At 48.9% G+C, this 25,107-nt stretch overlaps 1 protein-coding gene across 2 annotated transcripts in view; it reads left to right on the plus strand.

Annotated features, from left to right (window-relative positions):
- The window catches only part of LOC147427052 (choline monooxygenase, putative (CMO-like)), a 100,574-nt gene extending 75,782 nt beyond the window's left edge, over positions 1-24,792 (plus strand). For both annotated transcript variants that reach the window (XM_086499264.1, XM_086499263.1), the window contains exons 9-10: positions 24,267-24,317; positions 24,396-24,792. In XM_086499264.1, coding sequence (XP_086355390.1) covers positions 24,267-24,317; positions 24,396-24,539 — 195 coding nt within the window. In that variant the 3' untranslated portion in view covers positions 24,540-24,792. The remainder of the gene's footprint in view (positions 1-24,266; positions 24,318-24,395) is intronic.
- The last annotated feature ends 315 nt before the right edge of the window (positions 24,793-25,107 follow it).

Genomic DNA, 25,107 nt, shown 5'->3' on the forward strand with positions numbered 1-25,107 from the left:
CAAGAGCCCTTGATTCACATCTGCTGAAAACAGCCTAGAGGTTTTTGGCGTTGCCCTTGTGGAGAAGAGCCGTCGTCTCGCATTTGCCGAAAACTGCCCCTAGGGGGCAAATCCTGCAATCAATGCTTTCTAGCTCCGGACGGGAAGCTTTTTGATAAGTTCTGGTGCTCTCTAAATTGCACCACATTTAGCAAACATGTCAATCAAGGCATTGCCAAGCACATCTTTTTCAACAACCCCTGAATAACAATATCAACCCGAATTTTTATGCCCATACCAACATCTTGCATAGAGCCACATTCTTTCAAGATGCATGCGTATGTGATTCCATCAGGAGAGAGGCCCTCGATTTGCATCGGCCAATAATAACCTAAAGATTTCTGCCCTGCTCCTCTTGTGCATATCCCGCAATCGATACACTCCAAGAGACGACGTTCCAGACAGGAAGCTCCTCAAGCAGTTTCATTGCTTTCTGAAGTGCACAACATTTGGCATACATATCAACCAAGGCATTGCCAAGCACGACATTTTTTGCAACAACCCTCAGACTAACAATATCAGAAGTGAATTTTTAAAGTGCACCACATTTAGCAACCATGTCAACCAAGGCATTCGCAAGCATGACGTCTTTTTCAACATTCCTTGACTAACAATATCAGTGCGAATTTTTATGCACATATCAGCATCTTGCCTAGAACCACATGCCTTCAAGATGCATGCGTATGTGATTGCATCAGGAGAGAGGCCATCGCTTTGCATGGTAAAAACAGCCTAGATATTTTTGGTCCTGCTCATGTTGCACATATCCCGTAATCATTGCACTGTGGGAGACGACATTACAGACAGGAATGTCCTCGAGCACTTTCTGTGCTCCCTAAAGTACACCAGATTTAGCCTACATATTGATCAAGGCATTGCGAAGCATGGCAGTTTTTTGCAACAACCCGAGACTAACCATATGAGAGTGAATTTTGAAGCCCATATCGGCATCCTGCATAGAGCCACATGCCTTCAAGATGCACGCGTAGGTGATTTCATCTGGACAGGGGCCCTCACTTTGCATCCGCTGAAAACAGCCTAGAGCTTTTTGGCCCTGCTCTTGCTGTGAGTATCCCGCAATCAGTGCTTGGCATACATATCAACCGAGGCAGAGCGAAGTACGACATCTTTTCGATAGTCTTTAACTAACAATACAATTGTGAATTTTTGTGCCCATATCAGCATCTTGCGTAGAGCCACATGCTTTCAAGTTGCATACATAGGTGATTGCATCTGGAGAGAGGCCCTCGTTTTGCATCTTCTGAAAACAGACTGGAGCGTTTTGGCCCTACCCCTGTGTGGCAAATCCTTCAATCAATTTTTCGAAGAGTCCACACTTTAGACAGAAAGCTCCTCGAGTACTTTTTGTGCTCTCTTAAGGGCACCACATTTAGCAAACATGTCAACCAAAGCATTGTCAAGCACGATACCCTTTTTCAACATCCCCTGACTAACAATACCAGCACGAATTTTTATGCCCATATCAGTATCTTGCATAGAGCCACATGCCTTCAAGATGCACGCGTGTATGATTGCACCTGGAGAGAAGTCCTCGCTTTGCATCCGCCGTTGAAATCAGCCTGGAGCTCTTTGGCCCTGCTTCTGTTGTGCATATCCTGCAACCAAAACTTTCAAGAGACGACATTCTGGACAGAAGGTCCTCAAGAACTTTTTGTGCTTTACAAAGCGCACCACATTTGGCATACATATCGACCAAGGCATTGCCAAGCACAAGAATCTTTTGCAACAGCCCGTCACTAACAATATCAGAGTAAAGTTTTAAGCCCATATCAACATCTTGCGTAGAGTCACATGCCTTCAAGATGCATATGGACAGAGGCCCTCGCTTCGCATCAGCATCTTGCGCAGAGCCATATGAATTCATACGTAGGTAATTGCATCTGGAGAGAGGCCCTCTCTTCGCATCTGCTGAAAACAGATTGGCACGACATCTCTTTTCAGCAGCCTTAGACTAACAATATCATCATGATTTTTTGTGTCTATATCAGCATCTTGCGTAGAGCCACAATGCGCATGCCTTTAAGATGCACGCATAGGTGATTGCGTCTGGAGATAGGCCCTTGCTACGCACCAGCTGAAAACATCCAATAGCTTCCTAGCCCTGTCTGGGCTGCAATCAGTGCGTTCCACAAGATGACATCCCGCACAGTAACCTTGTCAAAGACTTGATAAGTGAACCGCACTTGACATACTTACTGACCAACATTTTCTCCAAGTATGCATTCTTTTCAAGTAACCCACTATCGCAAATATCAGCATGAATGCTACTGCCTTGGTACAAAACCTTCTCCTTAGCATAGTCTTTAAGTGAGCTCACAAAAGAAAGACTCATTCTCTTGCTCTCTATTTTTGCTTGTCTAGCCTTTATTGCTGCTTGCTTGGGGGTGTTGCGGGAAAATGGATGTGTGTGGAGCAAGGCATTGCCAAGCACGACAATTTTCGCAACAGCCCTTGGCTAACAATATCAGAAAAAATATTTAAGCCCATATCAACATTCTGGGTAGAGCCACATGCCTTCAAGATGCATGCGTAGGTGATTGTATCTTTGCTGATCATATCCTGCAATCAGTGCGTTCCACAAGACGACGTCCCATATAGTAAGCTTGTCGAAGACTTGTTGTGCACTGACGACACTTGACATACATACTGACCAACATTTTTCCAAGTATGCATGCTTTTCAAGTTACCCACTATCGCGAATATCAGCATGAATCATAGTGCCTTCGTACAGCAGGTCAAGATGCACACGTATGTCATTGCATCTAGAGAGAGGCCCTTGCTTTGCATCCACTGAAAATAGCCTTGAGCTTTTTTCCTACTCCTGTTGCACGCATCCTGCAACCAATGCACTCCAAGAGAAAACACTCCAGATAAAAAGCTCTTGAAGCACTTTTTGTGCTTTCTGAAGTGTACCACATTTGGCATACATATGAACCAAGGTATAGCAAATCATGAAAGTTTTTTGAAAACAGCAGTGCATTCCAAGAGACGCTGTTCCGAACAAAAAGCTCCTCAAGCACTATTTGTGCTTTCTCAAGTGCATCACATTTCTCTGCTAGGCATATCTTGCAATCAGTGCGTTCCACAAGATGACATCCCGCACAGTAAGCTCGTCAAAGACTTGCTGCGCACTAACAAGTGCACGGCACTTGACATACATACTGCATTCTTTTCAAGTTACCCACTATCAGCATGAATCCTAGTGCCTTGGTACAAAATCTTCTCCTTAGCACAGTCTTTAAGTGAGCTCACAAAAGAAAGACTCGTTCTCTTTCTTGTCTGCTGAGCTGGTTGTGCGCCAATTCCTCTCTCTCTCTCTCTCTCTCTCTCTCTCTCTCTCTCTCTCTCCCCTCCCCCCATCGCGTGAGCAACCTGTAGCTCCAGCGCGACCTGTTGCTCTAGCGCGTGAGCAACCTGCAGCTCCAGCGTGACCTGCTGCAGCTCTAGCGCGTGAGCAACCTGCAGCTCCAACGCGGCCTGCTGCAGCAGCTCCAGCGCGTGACCTGCCGAGCTCCTGACCTGTTGCAGCCTCAGCGCGTGACCTGCTGCACCTGGCTCCCCAGCACGCGACCTGCTGCACCTGCTGCCCCCTGCAGGTTTCTGCACCACTGTCGCACCAACCCCCTTGTCTCACTAGCAGAACTCAGTCTTCCAAAAGGACCTGCAGATTTCGGGCTTCGACAGGACCTGCAATTTACAGGATCTGCAGAATTCAGATAGACCTGCAGAATTCAGATTTTGCAGAAAATAGAAGACCCACAGAATTCACTTCATTAACAGGGAATTTAGAAAACAGAAGACTTGCAGAATTCAATTCATTAACAGGGAATTTATTGCAGATTATTGCAGATGGTCATAATGTAATTGGCAGAATTTGCAGAAAATTTGCAGAAAATTTACGCCATGTATGCTTAATGTGGGAGATCGTGTATGCATAATGTGGAAGTAGTGTGTTTCCTTGAGCCTTTTCCTTTGAGCCGCAAACTTGTTTTTGGCAGCGACCAAGCATGAGGAAGCAGAACGATAAGCTCGACCCCTTAGAAGATGCAGTCCAAAAGTGCAAAGAAGAAATGACTGACACAATTAACAAGATCAACCGCAACCTCTTGGGCACAATAAAAATGCTCGAAAATCGCGTGTTGACCCAAGAAAGCAAGATCACTGCACTGGGAGATCGTGTGTCGGCCCAAGATGAAGAGATTGCGTCACTCAAGAAGGCGCTCGCCGAAACACGATCACGAAACACACTTGAGGAGGGAGGATGGCAACCCTCAGTAATGGAAGAGCTCAACACAATCAAAGAGCAAGTGCGAGCCATCAAAGAGGGGAAGAGCAGCACAAAGAAATGACGACTTCTTGGGTGGACGCTATTACAAAGACTCAACAGAAAGCGGCCGCGAAATGGATTGAAGTTGCCAAGAAAGGGAAAAGCAAGGAGACAACGTCCACACCCACCATTATCAACTTGACACTAGAAGAGGAGCAAAGAAGACGTGTGCGCTCTCTACATGTGAGAATCTGCGGTCTTAAAGACAAAGATAATGTAGACGAAGAGGTAAAAGAACTCATGGCTTTGATGGGGGTTCACGAGCCGATACACTCAAGAGCTCGGAGAGTGGGCAACAAGAAGAATGGGAGCAATGGGGAATCCTCAAAAGAAAGGGCACTCATCCTTCATTTTCCTTCCATGGAAGCGAAGGACTTTTTGAAAAAGAGACCAACTCTTAAGAAAACAGGTATCTTTCTTGGGGATGACCTTACCCTCTCACAGATCGCTCATATGCAGGAGATGATGCCAGAGATTAGAGCGGCAAGGGAAAAAGGTAAGACTGCCTTTTACCGAGACGGAAGAGTGGTGATTTTGGAGCGACGCTCCACATGACGGTGTGAGGCCTATGGGACCGCACTCAAAGCTGCTACCTGGAATTGTAACGGATCTATGCGCCTTGATGTGGGTGCTTTTGAGGAGAGTTTTTCCGGGAGAGACATCATTTTCTACTCTGAGACACATCAAGCCCCTGGGCAGTCTATGCCTCACATTAGTGGATACAGATAGGAGACAGTTTGTTGACAGGAGACATGATCAGAGCACAGAGGGTGGGGCTCATGAGGAGTGGCAATGCTATTCAGGGAGGAGTTGTAGCCATTGATACATATAGCTCGTAGGGATGAACAAGCGAGATTGAGAGCAGAGATTGGCAGATATCTTTACATTGCCATTTGCTACTTCCCCCCGAGTACGTCAATATATGCATCACCCAGAGGACAATCCCCCTTCTCTATTTTGGATGATGCCATATGGGAATTCTCTAGAGATGGTGACTTTATCATTCTAGGGGACTTCAATGCTAGGACTGCCCATCATCAGACGATATTTTATGATACTTCAGAGGAGATGCTGCGAGAGCTGGATGTTGCAGAGACGGGCCTATCCAGGATATCAGAGGATGGGGAACATACTAAGTATGACGGCACTTGATAGACATGGGGACTGCACATGGATTGGCCATCTTGAATGGCCTATAGAGATTTCCCACTGCGGGAGGCTTCACATGCTTTCCACATAGGCATGGAGCCAGCACGGTAGATTAGGTCATGGCACAGTCGAGCCTCATCTCTAGTATCCAGGATCTCATAGTTGGGCCCAGATGTGTGGGGGTGGCAGTGGATCATGCTATTGTGTCACTGACCATCTCTTTCCAATTCAGTGTAGCACACATTCCACGAGTAGCAGCCCCTACTCGCTACACCTTCACGCGGGAGACGGATTCTGTATACATAGACGCGATTTTCAGAGGCCTATCCACTGAGGAGCCAGGACGATCTCTAGAGGAGCTTACTACTATACTGACATGGACATTACATGATGCAGCAGCAGAGGCATACCCACACACACAGCTTGAGTAGAGACGTCGTTCTGGGAGCATGCCTCAGAACAGCTGGTATGATGAGGAATGCCGTCAGACTAGAGCTAGACTTCAGAGGGAAGTGCTTTTGGGGGACATCACACACAGACAGTCACAGATTGACTTCCGACGCCTAGTGCGGCGGAAGAAGAGGGCATTTTTGGCTCGACTAGAGCAGGATCTATACCAGCTATTCTTGAGTTAGAACTTAGGACTCGTGTGAGGCATGGAGGCTCTTTTATGAGCAGTCCTCCCCCCCCCCCCCCCCCCCTCCCCCTCCTGCCTTTACCTCTACAGAGACCTAGGGTCAGTACGCATCATCTTTGTACACAGTTTCTGGATAGCAGCCCCTTCCCGACCCCCCGATCCATGCCCACGCACATGTGCTTTTTTCACCGCTGAGATGGTAAAGAAGGCCACTGACAGGATGAGGACTGGGAGAGCATATGATCACGATGGCTTAGTGGCTGAGCATTTCATGCATGCCAGAGATCTACTAGCAGAGCTTCTAGCAGTTATGTTTAACTGTGCCAGGTGTGAGGGCTTGCTTGATACTTGGAGCCTATCTACAATTGTACCTATCTTCAAGTCAGGAGACCCTATGGAGCCTGGAAATTATCGCACTATCATGATTGGACACACATTGGGACGGTTGTACGCATCCATTCTTGAGCAGCAGAGCTGAGTAGATGGGCAGAGAGGGAGAAAATGCGTGCTACTGGGCAGGCAGGGTTCAGGAGAGGTTTTTCTACTCTTGACCATATCTTGACGCTCAGGGCCATCATCGAGGAGGGCAGATCCCATGGGAGACGGATCTATTGTAGCTTTGTGGACTTCCGCAAAGCATTTGACACAGTACCCAGAGCTAGATTGATGCGCAGATTACAGGAGATGGGAGTACCCACATATCTCATTTGGGGGATCATGGCACTGTACAGATCAGTAGTAGGGCATGTACGCACCTCAGAGGGTCTATCTACACCGGTTCACTCCACTATTGGGGTGAAGCAGGGATGCCCGCTCTCTCCTAATCTATTTGGTATGTATGTGGATGAGGTTTCTGACTACATTGAGAGAGATGGTGATAGAGGTGCACCGCTGGCAGGGACATGGATTCCGCTATTGTTATATGCTGATGATATTGTGCTGATCTCCGACTCTCCGGAGGGGATGCAACGTCACTTGGATGCTTTGCATAGGTTTTCCCATGAGAGTGGCTTGTGTCAACCTTGGTAAAACCAAGGTCATGGTATTTAATACCACCCCACAAGTGGATCAGGAGGTCAGCGCCCGCATTCACATATGGCCAAGAGACAGTGGAATATACACTTACCTTGGAGTGGTTTTTAGTGGACCAGCATTTTCTTCGAGGAGAGCAGCAAAGACTAGATTAACCACAGTCCATTCAGCATTGGGGAGACTCGAGAGGATGTGTTCACAGGTTTAGTTTCAGGAGCCTCGGACGAAGCTCTGGCTCTTTGACACTTTAGTGGCTTTTGTATTGCTCTATGGAGCTGAGATACAGGGGCCTTCATTGGATCATCATGGGAGAACAGGTCGTACTGATGGATGGGGGGACATGGAGAAGCCTCTGGTCTCCATGATCTCGTGGCTCATTAGAGCCAAGGCTTCAGTACCACGTGCCATTACACTGAACACCCAGAGGAGCTACTACCACAACAGATCTTGTCGCCTCACACCAGAGGCACACTGATCGATCGAGCGACTGAGCTGGGGAGATCGAGATGCCCACGACTGCGGAGGACTACACAGCATCGACGGAGGCTACATCAGAAGATTCGGATCACTTTGGCCCGACACGTAGGACGCCCGATCAGACTGCTGTCCATGGAGGAGATTGATGAGATCCGCTAGCGACTGATGCTGGATCTCTTGTGACTTGTGATTTAGCTACCCCAGCTAGCTGCTTAGTTCACGCCTATCAGTTTAGGGTCTCATAGTACTTTTATTTTATCATTTTATCATTTTGTCATTTCATTTTGTTACTCTAATTCTGTATCAGATTCACCACATTGTAACGCTCACGTCTCATAGGTCATTGTGGCCTTTTGAAGACGTTAATATAACATTTCATTTCATTTCATTTCTCCTTCCTGCTCCCGCTCCCGCTCTCTCTCTTTGCTGCCCTGCCCTGCTCGCGAGCTCTACTCTGCATCCCCCTGCTCACGTCTTGCCCTACTCGCGAGCTCTGCTCTGCACCCCCCTGCTCACCTCCTGCCCTACTCGCGAGCTCTCTCTCTCTCTCTCTCTCCCGCTCCCGCTCCCGCTTTGTTCGTTGCTGTCCCGCTCCCGCTCTCTCGTTGCTGCCCTACCCTGCTCGCGAGCTCTACTCTGCACCCCCCTTGCTCACGTCCTACCCTGTTCGCTCACTCTCTCTCTCTCCTGCTACCGCTCCCGCTCTGCTCGCTGCTGTCCTTCCCTGCCTTGCAACTCGCTCTGCTCGCTTCGCCCTGCTCCCGCTCTGCTCGTTGCTGTCCTACCCTGCCGCGCTTTGCTCACTCTCTCGCTCGTGTGCCCTGCCGCTGTCTCCTCCCCCCCCCCCCCGGCTCCCCGCCCGTTGCGTAGAGAGAGAAACTGCAAGTGCGTAGAGAGAGAAAACCGTGTAGAGAGAAACTGCCAGTGTGTAGAGAGAGAAATTGCAAGTGCGTAGAGAGAGAAAAGTAGAAAGAGAAGGCGTAGGGAGAGAAAGTCTGCGAGCGTAGAGAGAGAGAGATTTGATTTGGTATTAACGTCCGCGGGGGGCCAGAAATGACCCATGGGACCTCAAAGTGATACATAGTCTCCCCTCACGGGGGTGTATGGTGTGGTGTGTGTTATTCTCTTTTTATGTTCCTATGAGTGTCTTTTGATTCTCAAGTATGCGGGTGAGGTATGTTCCGAGAATTGTAGGGGAGGGGTCTGTCTTGGATAATAGGTCCGCAAAGGTAGAGCAACCGCTTAGAAGTGGTTGAAAATTAGCCCGGATGTGAGCGTATTCTGGGCATTCCAATGTCACATGTGCTTCATCTTCGGGAGCTTGCATTGTACATGAGAGAGAGAGAGAGAGAGAGAGAGAGAGAGAGAGAGAGAGAGAGAGAGAGAGAGAGAGAGAGAGAGAGAGAGAGAGAGAGAGAGAGAGAGAGAGAAATGAAATGAAGTGTTATATTAACGTCTTCAAAAGGCCAAAGGGACCTATGAGACCAGAAAGTTACAATGTGGTGGATCTGATACAAAGTCAGAGTAACAAGATGACAAAATGAGAAAATAAAATACTATGGAATCCTGGACTGCTGAGTGTGGACTAAGCTGCTAAAACAGCTAGCTGGGATAACTAGATCACAGGAGATCCGGCATCAGTCGCTAGCGGATCTCATTAATCTTCTCCATGGTCAGTAGTCTAACCGGGCGTCGTGCATTTCAAGCCAAAGTGACCCGGATCCTCTGCTGCAGCCTCTGTCGATGTTGTGTAGTCCTCCGCAGTCGTGGGCGTCTGGATCTCCCCAACTCAGTCGCTCGGTCGATCAGTATGCCTCTGGTGTAAAGCGACGAGCTCTGCTGTGGTAGTAACTCCTCCGGGTGTCGAGTGGCAGCTCTAAAGAAGTCTGTGATCTGTCTCTGAGACTGGCTAGTCTTTCCTCTCATCAAGCTCTCTCTGTGTCTGCGTAGCTCGAGCAAAAACAAACCCAGGCATCTCTGATCCTCGTACCGCATGACTCTAGAGAATGGTCCAAAGCCCTCTCTGAACAAGCAATGGAAGCGGCCTCGTATCTCGTAGTAGACAGGGCAGTGGCATGTGTAGTGCAACTCTGTCTGAGGCTCGATGTCACACAGGGGGCATGTCCTGGCCTCTGCTGGTATTCTGCTGTATCTCCCAGTCTCGATCCGCAGCTGGTGTGAAGATGTGCGTATCTGGCCAATAGCACATCGTATCCCATGAGACAGGTGAGTGTCCATGTATCTGGGCCTCGTCACAAAACCATCCTCCGTAAGCTGGAGGAGATGCTCTCTGTAGAAAGCCATCTTCGTGCCTAGCTCCTGTACTGGCTGTATCCATGTCCTCTTGGTGTCTAGCTGAGTCAAGTCCTGGCGAATGAGCCTGGTGATCTCGGATTGTGTAAGAGTCACAGAGGGCGCATCCAGTGAGTACTGGAAAGGAGGCAATCTATCTATGCTGAACCCATGCGCTTGAAACCATGACGTCATCTCCCCATACGAGCATGCTGTATCTCCGTGCACGGCTAACTGTCGAGAGGACTCAAGTGCAAGGCGTGCATATCTGTCTCTGGGAAGTTCCCACATGCGGTGTATGAAGGAGACAGATCTGGTGAGCGCCTCAACCACCAGTGGGGAGGCAGCTAGCTCTGCTCGTATAATAGCATGTTGTACTGAAGTCTTGGCCTTAATGAGCCGCGAGATCATAGAGACCAGAGGCTTCTCCATGTCCCCCCATCCATCACTGCAGCCTGTCCTCCCGTGATGGTCCAGTGAAGGTCCCCAAATCTCAGCTCCATAGAGGAATACAGAGGCCACCAAAGTGTCAAAGAGCCAGAGCTTCGTCCGAGGCTCCTGAAACTGAACCTGTGAACACATCCTTTCCAATTTACCCAATGCTGCATGGGCTTTGGTCAATCTAGTCTCTGCTGCCCTCCTCAATAAAAATGCTGGTCCATTGAAAACCACTCGAAGGTAAGTGTAAGCATCTGTATACTCCACCTTCTCCTGTCCGTATGTGAAGGCGGGCGCTGACCTCCTGATCCACTGTGGGGTGGTATTAAAAACCATGACCTTGGTTTTACCAAGGTTGACGGACAAACCACTTTCTTGGGCAAACCTATGCAAAGCATCCAGTTGACTTTGCATCCCCTCCGGAGAGGCAGAAATCAAAACAATATCATCAGCATATAACAATAGTGGAATCCATGTCCTTGCTAGCTGTGCACCTCTATCACCATCTCTCTCAATGTAGTCAGAAACCTCATCTACATACATACCAAATAGAGTAGGAGAGAGTGGGCAGCCCTGCTTCACCCAAATAGTGGAGTAAACCGGTGTGGATAGACCCTCTGGGGTGCGTACATGCCCCACTACTGACCTGTATAATGCCATGACCCCCCAAATGAGCTCTGTGGGTACTCCCATCTATTGTAATCTGGGCATTGTGTCAAATGCTTTACGGAAATCCACAAAGCTGCAATAGATCAGTTTCCCATGCGATCTGCCCTCCTCAATGATGGCTCTGAGTGTCAAGATATGGTCAAGAGTAGAAAAACCCCTTCTGAAACCTGCCTGCCCGGCTGTGCGCATCCCCTCTCTCTCTGCCCATCTACTCAGTTGCTGCTCAAGAATAGATGCGTACAACCGTGCCAATGTGTGTCCAATCATGATAGTGCGATAGTTCCCAGGCTCCATAGGGTCTCCCGACTTGAAGATAGGTACAATAGTAGATAGGCTCCAGGTATCAGGCAAGCCCTCACACATGGCACGGTTAAACATAACTGCTAGAAGCTCTGCTAGTAAATCTTTGGCATGCATGAAATGCTCAGCCACTAAGCCATCATGATCATATGCTTTCCCAGTCTTCATTTGTCAATGGCCTTCCTCACCATCTCAGCGGTGAAAAAACCACATGTGTGCGGGCATGGATCGGGGGGGTCGGGAAGGGGGGGCTGCTCAGGAATTGTGTACAAAGATGATGCATACTGGCCCCAGGCCTCTGTAGAAGTGATGGCAGGGGGGGGGGGGAGTGCTCATGAAAGAGCCTCCACGCCTCACGTGAGTCCTGACTCAAGAATAGCTGGTATAGATCCTGCTCTAGGCGAGCCAAAAATGCCCTCTTCTTCCGCTGCACTAGGCGTCGGAAGTCAATCTGTGACTGTCTATGAGTGATGTTCCCCAAAAGCACCTCCCTCCAAAGTCTAGCTCTAGTGTCCCGGCATTCCTCATCATACCAACTGTTCTGGGGCATGCTCCCTGAACGGTGTCTCTGCTCAGGCTGGGTGTGTGGGTATGCCTCTGCTGCTGCATCATGTAGTGTCTGTGTCAGTATAGTGTAAGCTCCTCCAGAGGTCGCCTTGGCTCGTCTGTGCACAGGCGTCTGTAGATCCCATCTATGTATACAGAGTCCGTCTCCCACGTGAAGGTGTAGCGAGTAGGGGCTGCTGCCCGTAGCTTGTGTGCTACACTAAACTGAAAAGAAATGGTCAGCGATACAAGAGCATGATCCACTGCCACACCAATAGGTCTGGGTCCAACCGTGAGGTCCTGGATACTAGAGATGAGGCTCGGTTGTGCCATGACATAGTCCACTGTGCTGACTCCATGTCTGTGTGGGAATCATGTGAAGCCTCCCGAAGCAGGAAACCTTTGTATGCCATTCAAGATGGCCAGTCCATGTGCGGTGCCCATGTTTATCAGGTGTCTTCCATATTCAGTATATTCGGCATCGTGTGATAGTCTGGATAGGCCCGTCTCTACAACATCTAGCTCTCTCAGCATTTCCTCTGAAGTATCATAAAACACTGTCTGGTGATGGGCAGTCCTAGCATTGAAGTCCCCTATAATGATAATGTCACCATCTCTAGAGAACTCCCATATGTCATCATCCCAAATAGAAAAGGGGGACTATCCTCTGGGTGATGCATAGACCGACGTACTCGGGGGAAAGTAGCAAATAGCAATGTAGAGATATCTGCCTGTCTCTGCTTTCAATCTCACCCACATGTACCTAGCCTGCTCATCCCTGCGGGCTATATGTATCAATGGTTGCAAATCCTCTCTAAATAACACTGCCACTCTCCCTGAGCCCCTTTCTCTGTGCTCTGAGCGTGTCTCCTGTCTGTAAGCTGTCTCCCATTTGTATCCCCTGATGTGAGGCATGGATTGCCCAAGGGCCTGGTGTGTCTCAGAGTAAAAGATGATGTCTCTTCGAGTAAAGCTATCCTCAAAAGCACCCACATCAAGACGCATGGATCCATTACAGTTCTAGGCCGCCACTTTGAGTGTGGTCCCATAAGTCTCGCACCGTCATGTGGAGTCACTCCAGTATTGCTACTCTTCCATCTCGGTAAAAGGCAATCTTACCTTTCCCCCTTGCCACTCTAATCTCCGGCATTACTTCCTGCATATAAGCGATCTCCGAGAGAGTAAGATCATCCCCGAGAAAAATGCCCGTCTCTTTAAGAGTTGGCCTTTTCTTCAAGGACTTCTTCGCTTCCATGGAGGGAAAACGGAGGATGAGTGCCCTTTCTTTTGAGGTTTCCCCACTGCTTCCATTTTTCTTTATGTTGCCCACTCTCCATGCTCTTGTGTGCATCGGCTCATGAACCCCCATCAAGGCCATGAGTTCTTTTACCTCTTCGTCCACATTGCCTTTGTCTTTAAGACCGCAAATTCTCACATGTAAAGCGCGCACACGTCTTCTTTGCTCCTCCTCTAGTGTCTGATTAATGATAGTGGGTGTGGATGTGGGCGTTATCTCCTTGCCTTTTCCTTTCTTGGCCACCTCGATCCATGTCTCGGCTTCATCCACCTTCTGCTGCGTTTTTATAAGAACATCCACCCAAGAAGTCGTCATCTCTTTGTGTTGCTCTTCTCCCTCTTTGATGGCCCGTACTTGCTCCGTGATAGTATTGATTTCTTCGATTACTGAGGGTTGCAATTCGCCCTCTTCCAGTGTGTTGCTTGATCGTGCTTCGGCGAGATCTTTTTTGAGTGACGCAATCTCTTCGTCCTGAGCCATCACTCGGTCTTCCAGTGCGCTTATCTTGCTTTCTTGGATCAGGACGCGTCCTTCGAGCATATTTATTGTGCCCAATAGATTGCGGTTCATCTTGGTAATAGTCTCCGTCATTTCCTCTTTGCACTTTTGAATGGCATCCTCTAGGGGGTCGTCTTTATCGCTTAGCTTTCTCATGCTTAATCAATGTCCGAAAAAGAGCCACTAAGCGCACATATGCATCCACACTATGCATACAGTGTCTCCCGCATCAAGCATTCCACGGCGGGTAAAGATACAACCACAGCCCACTGCGGGCGTCACCCTTAAAGCCAAAAGCCAAAATAATGGAGGGGCCTTGTGCCCAATGTCCTGTCTAACGCTGTCCTCCATACACCACAAATCCGAACCTCTCCAAGCTGTCCCACACAACCAAAACAGCCCCAGTCTGCTCCTGTTCTAGCACCTGTAGTAGTAGAATCGGCCTTTCAGATTGTCGATTTTCCTTTTTGCTTTTCGGTGGGTAGTGCTTTCCGCAGGTAGAATTGAAGCAAAGCAAAAATTAATTAAATCAGAGCAAGCAATTAATTAATTAATTAATATGTGTTTTAGTCAAGCCACGAGCGAGGGCGATGGGAAGAGGGGGAGGGTAGGTTCAAGGTTCAAGGGCGAGGGGCTAGGAGATAAAACTAGGGCGAGGAGATAGGGGGGGTTTGATGGGGCGAGGGCGAGGAGAAAGGGGAATGGGCGAGGGGCGAGGGCTAGGGACGAGGGGCGGGTGCTAGGGGCGAGGGCGAGGGGTGAGGGCTAGGGACGAGCGGCGAGGGGCAGGTGCAAGGCGAGTGGCGAGCGGGGGGCGAGGGGGTGCAGGGCGAGGGGCGGGTGCTGCAAGGCGAGGGGCGAGGTGGTGCAGGGCGAGCGGCGAGGGGCGAGGTTCTGCAAGGCGAGGCGAGGGTGCAGAGAGAGAGAGAGAGAGAGAGAGAGAGAGAGAGAGAGAGAGAGAGAGAGAGAGAGAGAGAGAGAGAGAGAGAGAGAGAGAGAGAGAGAGAGAGAGAGAGAGAAAGAAAGAAAGAAAGATTTTTAACGTCTATGTAAGGCCGAAATCGGCCTATGAGACAAAATAGATGTACATGGTGTGTATGTCATCCGTCTATCGGAAAGACAAATGAAACAAAACTGATACAAAACTGAACTGAATGTAGGTAGTGGAGTATCTGAGGAGGGATGGAGCTCTATCTCTCTAGGGGTATATGCATGTCTATATGCTCAAGGTAGTACAATCATGAGAATGCATCAAGCTATCTAGCTCCATCCTGTACTAATGGGGGGATGTAAGATGTGGTACATGGGCGGGGCTGGTGCCAAGGCTACCCGGATGAAAGCTGTCGGGTCGGCCCTCATCTGAGCTACTCGCTCCTCAGTGGCACAGCGCTCCCGGGCTCGGATCTCCTCGATCTGTCGGTGGTGGGAGCTCGCGCCCCTATAGCCTGTGACTCGTGGTCGTCGTCTAGCTCGGTTCACCTCCGCCTGTGGAAGTGTCACTCCCCTCTGAGTGTCTAGTGAGGGAGGGGCGGCAATCCTCTGAAAGAAGTCTGTGAGCTGCGACTGTCTCCCCTCTGTCTGTGTAGCTGTGTGTGGCTGTAGTAGTGTGTCCCGATGGCTCTGTATCTCTAGTAAGAAACGTCCGAGCTGTCTCTGATCTCGAGAGTCCATGATCTCTCGGAGAGTGGGCTGTCCTCTGAATAAGGCCTCATACCTGCCTCTGATCTCAGTGTATGCTCTGCATCTACATACAAAGTGCTCCTCACTCTCTACCTCCTCTGTGCAGGCTCTGCAGACTCGCTCCTCCCTGGGAACACCAGTGTGTCTCCCGATCTCAATCTCTAACCTGTGTGAAGCCACTCTCAGCTGACCAATCGCCACCCGTGAGCGATGTGGCATATATGTGTCCATATAGCGTGGTCTCTGTATGAACCCCCCAGACAATATGGTGAGAAACTGGTCTCTGTAATCTGACATCCTCGTCCCCAAGCCAGGTGACTCCCAGACTCTCCTAGTGTATAGCTGCCACAGATCCTGTCTCAATACCAAGTTCCTCTCACTGCGAGAGAGGTGAATATATGGTGAGTGGGGGTCGTACTGGAATGGTGGTAGGCTCTCCATGTCAAGACCGTGTCCCTCAAACCATGCTCTGACCTGTGAATACCATGCTCTCTCATGCCCACTCTCTGATAGCTGTATAGCTGCCTCAAATGCTCTACGAGTAAGTCTGTCAGGAGGTAGCTCTCTCATCCTCTGGAGGAAGCAGACTGTCTGGAATAGTGCCTCTACAACCATAGGTGGTGTGGTGAGCTCGGCTCTAATAATGTCATGTGGCACTGTCTTCTTGCTGCGGAGCAAGCGTGAGATCATACATACCTGTGGCCTCTCAAGCTGTGTCCACTGGTCAGCTGTCAATCCTGGTGCCCATACTGCCGCCGAGTACATCAGGGCCGGGGTGACTAAGGTGTCGAAAAGCCACCCCTTCGTGCGGGGCTCCTGAAAGTGTGCCTGGTGGCACCTCCGCTCTAGCATGGTCAGAGCTGCATATCCTCGGGTGAGCCTGTCAGCAGCAGCCTGCCTCATAGTGAAGGGTCCTGGTAGGCTGGTGAATGTGATGCCAAGGTAGACATAGGAGGTGACTACATCAACTTGTCCTCCTGCTGCTGTGAAGGTGGCAGCGCTCCTCACTGCACTGGATGTGTGAAAGATCATGACCTTGGTTTTGCCAAGGTTCACAGTCAACCCCTTGTGTGTGCTGAATTCGTCCAAGGCCTCAAGATGGCGCTGCAAGCCCTCGGGTGACTCTAAAATCAACACAATATCATCAGCATATAACATGATGTGGACCGGAGTACCTGCCAAGTCGCTCCCCTCTCCCCCTGCTCGCAGTATGTAGTCGGAGATCTCGTCGATGTAGAGCCCAAAGAGTGTCGGGGAGAGTGGGCATCCTTGCTTAACACCAATGGTGCTAGCAATGGTGTCTGAAAAACCGCCTGGGCAACGAACTCGACCCGTCACCCTCTCGTAGAGAGTATATATGGCCCAAATCATCTCTGTTGGTACCCCAATGCTGTGAAGGCGCTGGAAGAGTCTCTCGCGTGGGACTGTGTCAAAGGCCTTGCGGAAATCCACAAAGCAGCAGTAAAGCCTCTTCTTCCGCGCCTTTGCCCCATCAATGAGGCAGCGCAGAACGAAGATGTGATCAGTGGTGGAGAAAGCTCGTCTGAAACCTGCCTGGCCTGGAGCTCGTAAACCCTCGGTCTCTGCGTAGCGGCTGAGCTGTGCCTCAAGTACTGCTCCATATAGCTTGGCCATCGTGTGGCCAATCATGATAGTCCTGTAGTTCCCTGGGTCCAGGGTGTCGCCAGACTTGTGGATAGGCACTATGGTGTGCTGTGTCCACTCCTTTGGGAAGCCCTCCCCTATAGCCCGGTTGAAGACATGTGCAATCAACGGGGCTATAGTGGAGGCCGCATAAATGATGTGCTCACTCTGTAATCCAGTATGGTCAGCTGATTGTCTGTGCTGCATGCGGTGTATGGCCCTCTCTACCATCTTTGCTGTAAAGAAGGAAGAGCACGTGGGGCGTGGCCCGTGTGGCTGTGGGATAGGAGGCTGCCCTGGCACCTCATAGAGTCGCTCTGCATAATCATGCCATATCTGTGGATCCTCAATAGCTGTAGTCGGACGTGGCTCGCGCAGGGTGCGCCATGCCGTCGCGCTATCCATGCTCATGAATAGGCGGTATAGCTCTAGCTCCTGTGCCTCTTCGAATGCTCGCCGCTTTTGGCGTGTCAGCGTCTTCATATGCCGTCTGGCCTCTCTCTCTATGATCTCTCCTAAGGCTCGCCGTGCACGGAGGCGTCGGTATAGCTCTCTGCACTCATCATCATACCAGCGGTTCTGAGGCATAGTCCCGGGAGGGGGAGTGCGTCCTGTGTGAGTGGTGTGTGGAAAAGAGCTAATAGCTGAAGTGTGGAGAACGGAAGAGATATGTGATGTGAGAACTGAGAGTGGTGTGGATGGGTGGAGGAGGCATAGGCCATGCTCGACCTCGGCCGAGTAAAGAGGGGCTAGCTCATGTGTGAAATGGATGGTGGAGAGCGAGAGAGAGAGAGAAAAGAAGAAGAAGAAGTTCACTTCTGTATCTCTGCCCGCACTACTGGCATTCTTATAGACCGAGCATTGGAGCTAGGGAGATCTAGACGACCCCAATGGAGAAGAGGAGCTACACAGTTTCAAAGGAGGCTACAGCAAAGGATTCGAGCCGTACTTTTTCGTCGTCCAGAGTGAAGATGAAGATGGATCTCTATGAAGATGGATCTCTACTTCCCTCCCATATTGTCTACACATTGTATAGCTTAGTTCACACATTTCACACCTTTCACCTTTCACACCTATCAGCTTAGTTTAGGATTCCGCAGTATTTATATCTTGTTATCCTAGTTTAATTTATTTTGTTAATCTGACTTTGTATGAGATACACCGCATTGTAACTTTCTGGTCTCATAGGTCACTTTGGCCTTTTGAAGACGTTAATATAACATTTCATTTCATTTTTCTCTCTAGGGTTTGTACAAGGCTGCAAGCATCGTCAGCATTAGGGTTCGTGCAGGTTGCAATAGCAAATTAGGGTTCGCGTAGGCCATTCGCTGCAACCAGGGCAAATTGTGTGCAGCACGTGGACAACAACAGCAGGTAGGCTTAGCCCGGCAGGGAGCTGCAGCGTGGAGACCACAACAGTAGCAGTGTGCAGCACAGGGGAAGCAGCTCTCATTGGCAAGAATTCGCACCGCAAATTTCGTACGCTAGGCCTACTATGTAACGATCAAAAACCTTCAGAGGGGTCGCGAAGATTTCTCCTACTGGCCTTGCTGATTTGCGAAGGGTTGTTGCCTGCTCGCACTCTACAGACTCTCATGTTCGCCCTCTGCTACTCATGTGCACCTGCTCACCAGCGCGTTGCCCGCCTGCACTTGCTCATGTACGCCTGCTGTTAAACGCTAATGCAATGAATAATTGGGCGAGCAGATACATGATAACAACTAAGGGTCGTACGCAGCAGTAGTGACAATCTGGCGCTCGACTAGACAAGCGAACAGGCGGGGCGAGCAGCATGACTGTTTGAGCAGGTGGTCCCTCTTACTGGTCTGCGCAGGAACTTGCAATTTTCTGCACAGTGACCAAAAGCTTAGTCCAACAGTAGTGACAATCTGGCGCTCGACTAGACAAGCGAGCAGCATGACTGTCTGAGCAGGTGGTCCCTCTTGCTGGTCTGCGCAGGAACTTGCAATTTTCTGCACAGTGACCAAAAGCTTAGTCCAATGGATAGAATTCAAGTAGAAAACATCATCAATGCGACAGTAAATAAAATAAAAAAAGATGGAGATAACGCGGTAAATACAATAAACCGGTAACTCCTTGAAAAAATAAGGAAACTAGAGTTGGAATGTAACATACTGAGGTCAAAGAGTGAAATGCAGGACATGATTATTCATGACTTGAGAACTAAGATGGATGAATGTAGCAAGTTGGGGTTGATATTATCAGAAGTTGGAAAGCAGGATGACATTGCAGAATTGAAGATTGAAGTGGAGAAATGTAAAACATTGAGGTGAGAGGTCGAGAAGCATGATGACATTATAGCTGGACGAAACTAGAAATGGGGAAATGTACAACTTTGGGGTCTATGCATGATGAGACCATAGCAAAACTAGAAAGTAAAATCACAGAGGTGCATCAGTTTCCGAAGCTAGAAGAAGGTGAAATACGTCCCAACATAGGAGAGGAGATCTCTAAAATTAAAGAGGAGATGCAACAACTCCAAGTTGAAGAGGGGAAAAAGTCAGCGGAGACCACTACTTGGGTGGAAATATTAAAAAGACACGGAAATAGATGGAGGAAACCGACCAATGGATACAGGTGGTTTAGAAGGGGAAAGATCAGCTGGCGACTGCCTCACCGACATCATTGATGAACACCACCCTTGAAGAGGAACAAAGACGGAGAGTTAGGGCACTGCATGTGAGGGTGACATGCCTCAAGCAAAGTAAAAATGTAGAAGAAGATACCTAGGTGTTATGCAGACTCATGGCTATCACCAACCCTAAACATACAGGTGCTTGGAGAGTTGGGAAAAGAAGTGCCAATGCCAAAAATGAAGGTACCTCGAAAAAGGCTGCTCTAATCTTACGTTTGCCCACTTTGGAGGCTAGGAGAGAGTTCATTAAGATGAGGAAAACCCTCAATGGGACAACTATCTTTCTAGGGGATGACCTTACACAGAGCCAGCTAATACACATGCGGGAATGTATGCCACGCATCTTGTCAGCCAGGAAGGAAGGAAAGTTATCTTTCTACAGGGGAGGGAAGGTCCTCATTTTGAACCAACCCTCCAAATGACGGTTTGAGACCTATGGGACCAAACTTAAAATAGCAACTTGGAACAGTAATGGGTCTCTTCGACTTGATGTAGGCGCCTTTGAGGACAGCTTTAGAGATAGAGACATTGTTTTCTTCTTAGAGACTCATCAGGCCCCTAGACAGCTTATGCCACATGTGGTGGATACAGATGGGAGAGAGCCCACATGACAATCGCGAGATCTGAGCATGGGAGTAGAGGTTTAGGAGAGTAGTAGTGCTATTTAGGGAGGAGTTTTAACCACTACTACATATTGTACGGAGAGATGATCATGCTAGATACATGTGGGTGAGGCTGAGAGTTGACACATGCCGATTTCTATACATTGCCATATGTTACTTACCCCCCTGTATGTCAGTATATGCTGCATCCAGAGGACAGTCGCCTTTCTCTACTAGATGATGATATATGGGAGTTTTCGAAGAATGGTGATATCATCCTCCTAGGGGACTTCAATGCCCGAACGGGCAACTCTGAGACAGTCTTCTATGACACTTCAGATGAGATGCTTAGAGAGCTGGATGTGGGTGTGTTGGGGCTTGACAGATGCTCACATGACAGAGAGCTGATGGAGTATGGGAGATACCTCATGGAGATGACGACTACACATGGGTTAGCCATACTCAATGGCTTACAGTGATTTCCTTGAGCAGCCGGTTTCACAAGGTTTGCACACAGATACAGCGCCAGTACAGTGGACTATGTTATGGAACAACTGAGCTTTATTCCTTGTATTCAGGATTTCATAGTGGGAGCCAGACCAGTGCGCGTAGCAGTGGATCATGCTCTTTTGACATTGTCCATTTCATTTCAGTATAGTACAGCTCAAATATCAGGAGGCAGGTCACATACCCGTTATACATTCACACCAGCTATGCACAGCTGTCTATGCACAGCTGGTGCTGGCCTCTCAGTGGAGGAGAGCACCACTTTACTAACTGAGACACTACATGGTGCAGCATCAGAGGCATACCCACACACGCAGCCGGGTCGGAGGCAACATTCTTGGAGCATGTCCCAGGATAGTTAGTATGGTGAGGAGTACAGAGAGGCAAGAGCCTAGCTTCAGTGGGATCTTTTTTTAGGAGTCATCCCTTACAGATAGTCTCGGATTGCTTCCCGGCGCCTTGTGCGACGGAAGAAGCGAGCTTACTTGGCCCAGATGGAGCGAGACTTGTATCAACTGTTCTTGAGTAGAGACTCAGGAGAGGCATGGCGACTGTTTCATGAGAATTCCCCTACCCCAATGATTACTTTTTCTAATGTGTGGGGGCAGTATGCGACATCGTTATATATGGTTCCTAGACACGACCCCCTTCCAGATCCTACGGAGCCATGCCCATCTACCAGCACCTTCTATCCATTGACAGGATGAGGACCAGCAGGACATATGATCATGATGGTCTAGTAGCAGAGCACTTTATACATGCTAGAGATATGCTGGTAGAGGTTCTTGCAGTGTTGTTCAATTGTGCCATGTGGGAGGGGTTACATGAGACTTGGAGGTTTTCTACTATTGTGCCTATCTTCAAGGCAGGTGATCCTACAAAGCCTGGGAATTACCGCACCATTATGGTTGGGCACACATTGGCACGGTTGTATGCATCCATTCTTGAGCATCAGTTGAGTAATTGGGCAGAGGGTGAGGGTGTACGGGCAAAGGGCCAGGCCGGTTTCAGGAGGGGTTTCTCTACTCTTGATCATATTCTGACACTCAGAGCCATCATTGAGGAGGGCACGTCACATGGGAGATGGATTTACCGCAAAGCATTTGACATGTACCGAGAGCTCGATTGATGTGCAGACTGCAGGAGATGGGGGTGCCCATAGTGTTGATTTGGGGGATTATGATTCTATACAGATTAGTGATGGGACATGTACGCACCCTGGAGGGGAAATCTGATTTAGTTCACTCCACCATTGGGATGAAACAGGGTTGCCCATTGTCTCGTACTCTATTTGGTCTGAATGTTGATGAGGTGTCTGATTACATTGACAGAGAGGGGGATAGAGGTGCCCAACTGGCAGGGACGTGGATCCCATTGTTGTTATATGCTGATGATAATGTGTTGATCTCTGACTCACCAGAGGGTATGTAGCGACACAATTGGATGCATTACACAGTTTTGCAGAGGATATTGGACTGTCTGTAAACCTTGGTAAAACCAAGGTTATCGTGTTTAACACCATACCACAGTGGATCAGGAGATCAGCACCGACTTTCACAAATGGTCAGGAGATTGTAGAGTATACAGATGCATACACTTATCTTGGGGTTGTCTTCACTAGGCCGAGGTTTTCCTTGGGGAGAGCAGGAGAGACTAGACTGACTAGAGCTTATGCTGCCTAGGGAGGCTTGGGGAGGATGTGTTCGTAGGTTCAGTTCCAGGACCCTCGGACAAAGTTATGGCTCTTTGATACTTTAGCAGCCTCAGCTATGTTGTATGGGGTGCAGATATGGAGACCTTTGGTAGGCCAGGATGGTTGGAGCATATGGAGAGGCCCTTGGTATCTATGATCTCTCGACTGATCAGAGCTAAGGCCTCCGTACCCCACGCTATCATTCGAGCAGAGCTAGCTGCCCCTCCTATGGAGATTGAGGCGCTTACCAGATCATTCTCCTTTGTGAACAGCTTGTGGGATACAACTAGAGACAGATATGCTAGACTGGCCCTTGAGTCTTCCAGACAGTTAGCTCTTCAGGGGGGACATTTTATGCTGGTATGCATAGATGACATCATGGTTTCAGACGCATGGCGTCACCATGGACAAGCTGCCCCCTTTCCAATACTCTCTTCAGGCACCCTTGATGTCTCTTACACGGTGAGATTACTAGACTCATTTGTGAGGACCTGATCCAGCTTGATACCAGGAAGACATGGATAGAGCCGCCACAGGAGTTGGGCACGCAGATGGCTCTCTATAGAGAGTATCTTCTGCACCTCACAGGAGATGTGTTTGTGATTTGACCTAGCTACATGGACACACATGTCTCATGGTTTGCGGTGTGCCATTGGTCAGATATGCACATCATCACATCAGCTGGGGATTGAGACGGGTAGATTCAGAGGGATACTAGCAGACAACAGGATATGCCACTTATGCCAGCTAGAGCCAGAGATAGAGCTACATTACATATGTCATTGCACAGTGTACTATGAGATACGGGGCCGTTTCCACTGCTTATTCAGAGAGGGTTCGGTCCTTTCTCTAGGGTCATGAGTTGTGAGAATGAGAGATGTTTTGGACTATATCTACTTGAGTTACACAGATATATAGACACTTTACTGGGGAGAGCTAGAGAGAAACAGTTCCAGAGACAGATTACAGATTTCTTTTCACTAGATTCGGGGCAGCCAGAGGACCCACCATCACTGCAGAGCTCGGCCCACACTCATTCAACCACTACCGGCACTCTCATCGACCGAGCACTTGAGCTACAGAGATCCAAACGGCCACGATTGAGGAGAGGGGCTACACAACATCGACGAAGACGACAGCAGAGGATTCGAGCCATAGTCTCTCGACATCCAGAGTGCAGATGAGGATGGATTCTAGTAGCAGTATCTTTGTTCTAGTTCTTTTGTTCTTTTGTACCCAGAGGTGGTATCGGATTCTATATTTGAAAAGTTTGAAGAGTTACTGCGGCGACATTCCCCATTTTAATCATTACAGTTTGCATTTGAGGTATTGCATGTGTGTACATTCCATTTGCCTTCGAGTCTCGTCTTTCTTTGAACACAGGGGCCATCTATGAGAATGAGGAGGCGGGCTGTTTGTTAATGTTATTGGGACAGCATTCTCCACGTATATTGTGTATATTTCTGTCTCTATTGAGAGTTTCATCTCTCTAGATCCAATCACCTATGCTTGCACCTTGAAGGCTTGTGGCCTCATGCAAGACATTGACATGGGTGAAGAAGAAGAAGATGAGAAATTTAAACGTCATAGGAACAATCCCAAGAGACCTCAAGATGAGCCTTGAACCCAAGAACTCACGATGAGATTGCTAGTCAGGACTGTTGGAGAAAGATGTCGTGCTTGGCAGTGCTTTGGTTGTTATGTATGGCAAGTAGTTTCAGGTTTAAATCGAGTGCTAACAGAATAATATGTGTTATTGTAGGATGACAAAGAGTTTGTTCAGCAAAGTCTTTCTGAAAGCGAGATTGTTCAGGTGCAGCTCAATTGAGGTTTATCTGGAGTTAAATTTGATTACATTTGGGCCATAAACATTTATGCGATATTCTTGCAGATGGAGGATGTTGTGTTGTGCGAAGGGGTACAAAAGGGTCTGGAGTCACCTGCTTTTAGCAAAGGACGCTATGCACCTTCGGTGGAGACGGCCATGCATCATTTTCATTGCTTGTTGCAACAAGATCTTATGTCAACCTTATAAATAAGAAGAATTACTGAGAGGCCACTTTTAATGGCAAAGCCTTGCACTCAACATGCACAAAATTATGAACAGGAATTTGGTATCAGATCAGTTGGCAGCTTTTGTTCTTGAAAAGAGGAAAACCTCGTTTTCAAAGAGAAAACCTCCTCAATTGGCAGCTTTTGTTCTTGGAAAGAGGAAAACCTCCTCAGGTTTTATCTTGTGGTACAATTTTTATGTTTACAGAAGAGGAACATTTAAAGTACAGTCGCCAGCTTTTCTCACGTGCATTTAGACCCTTGGTTGAGAGTTGGCCATCCTTTCACCGTTCTGGTAGGGATTCTAGGCACATAGGGTCTGCACCAGACATTTGCAGACATTATATAATTAAAGTTTCCCAGATTTGTCTTCACAGGCTCGCTGCTGCTAGCGCTCAACCCCCCCACCATCGCATCATCTCCCCCCTCGTAGCTCGCGAGGCCCTGCTCCACCCCCCGTGCGCTGCCCACTTCCCCCGTTTCCTGCTCCCGCACACCCGTGCTGCCCCAGCCCGCCCACCCCCCCCTTGCTTGCGCTCGCTGCCCTTGCC

This window comes from Adiantum capillus-veneris, chromosome 24 (assembly GCF_014529385.1).
Source record: "Adiantum capillus-veneris isolate H3 chromosome 24, ASM1452938v2, whole genome shotgun sequence".
NCBI lineage: Eukaryota > Viridiplantae > Streptophyta > Polypodiopsida > Polypodiales > Pteridaceae > Adiantum > Adiantum capillus-veneris.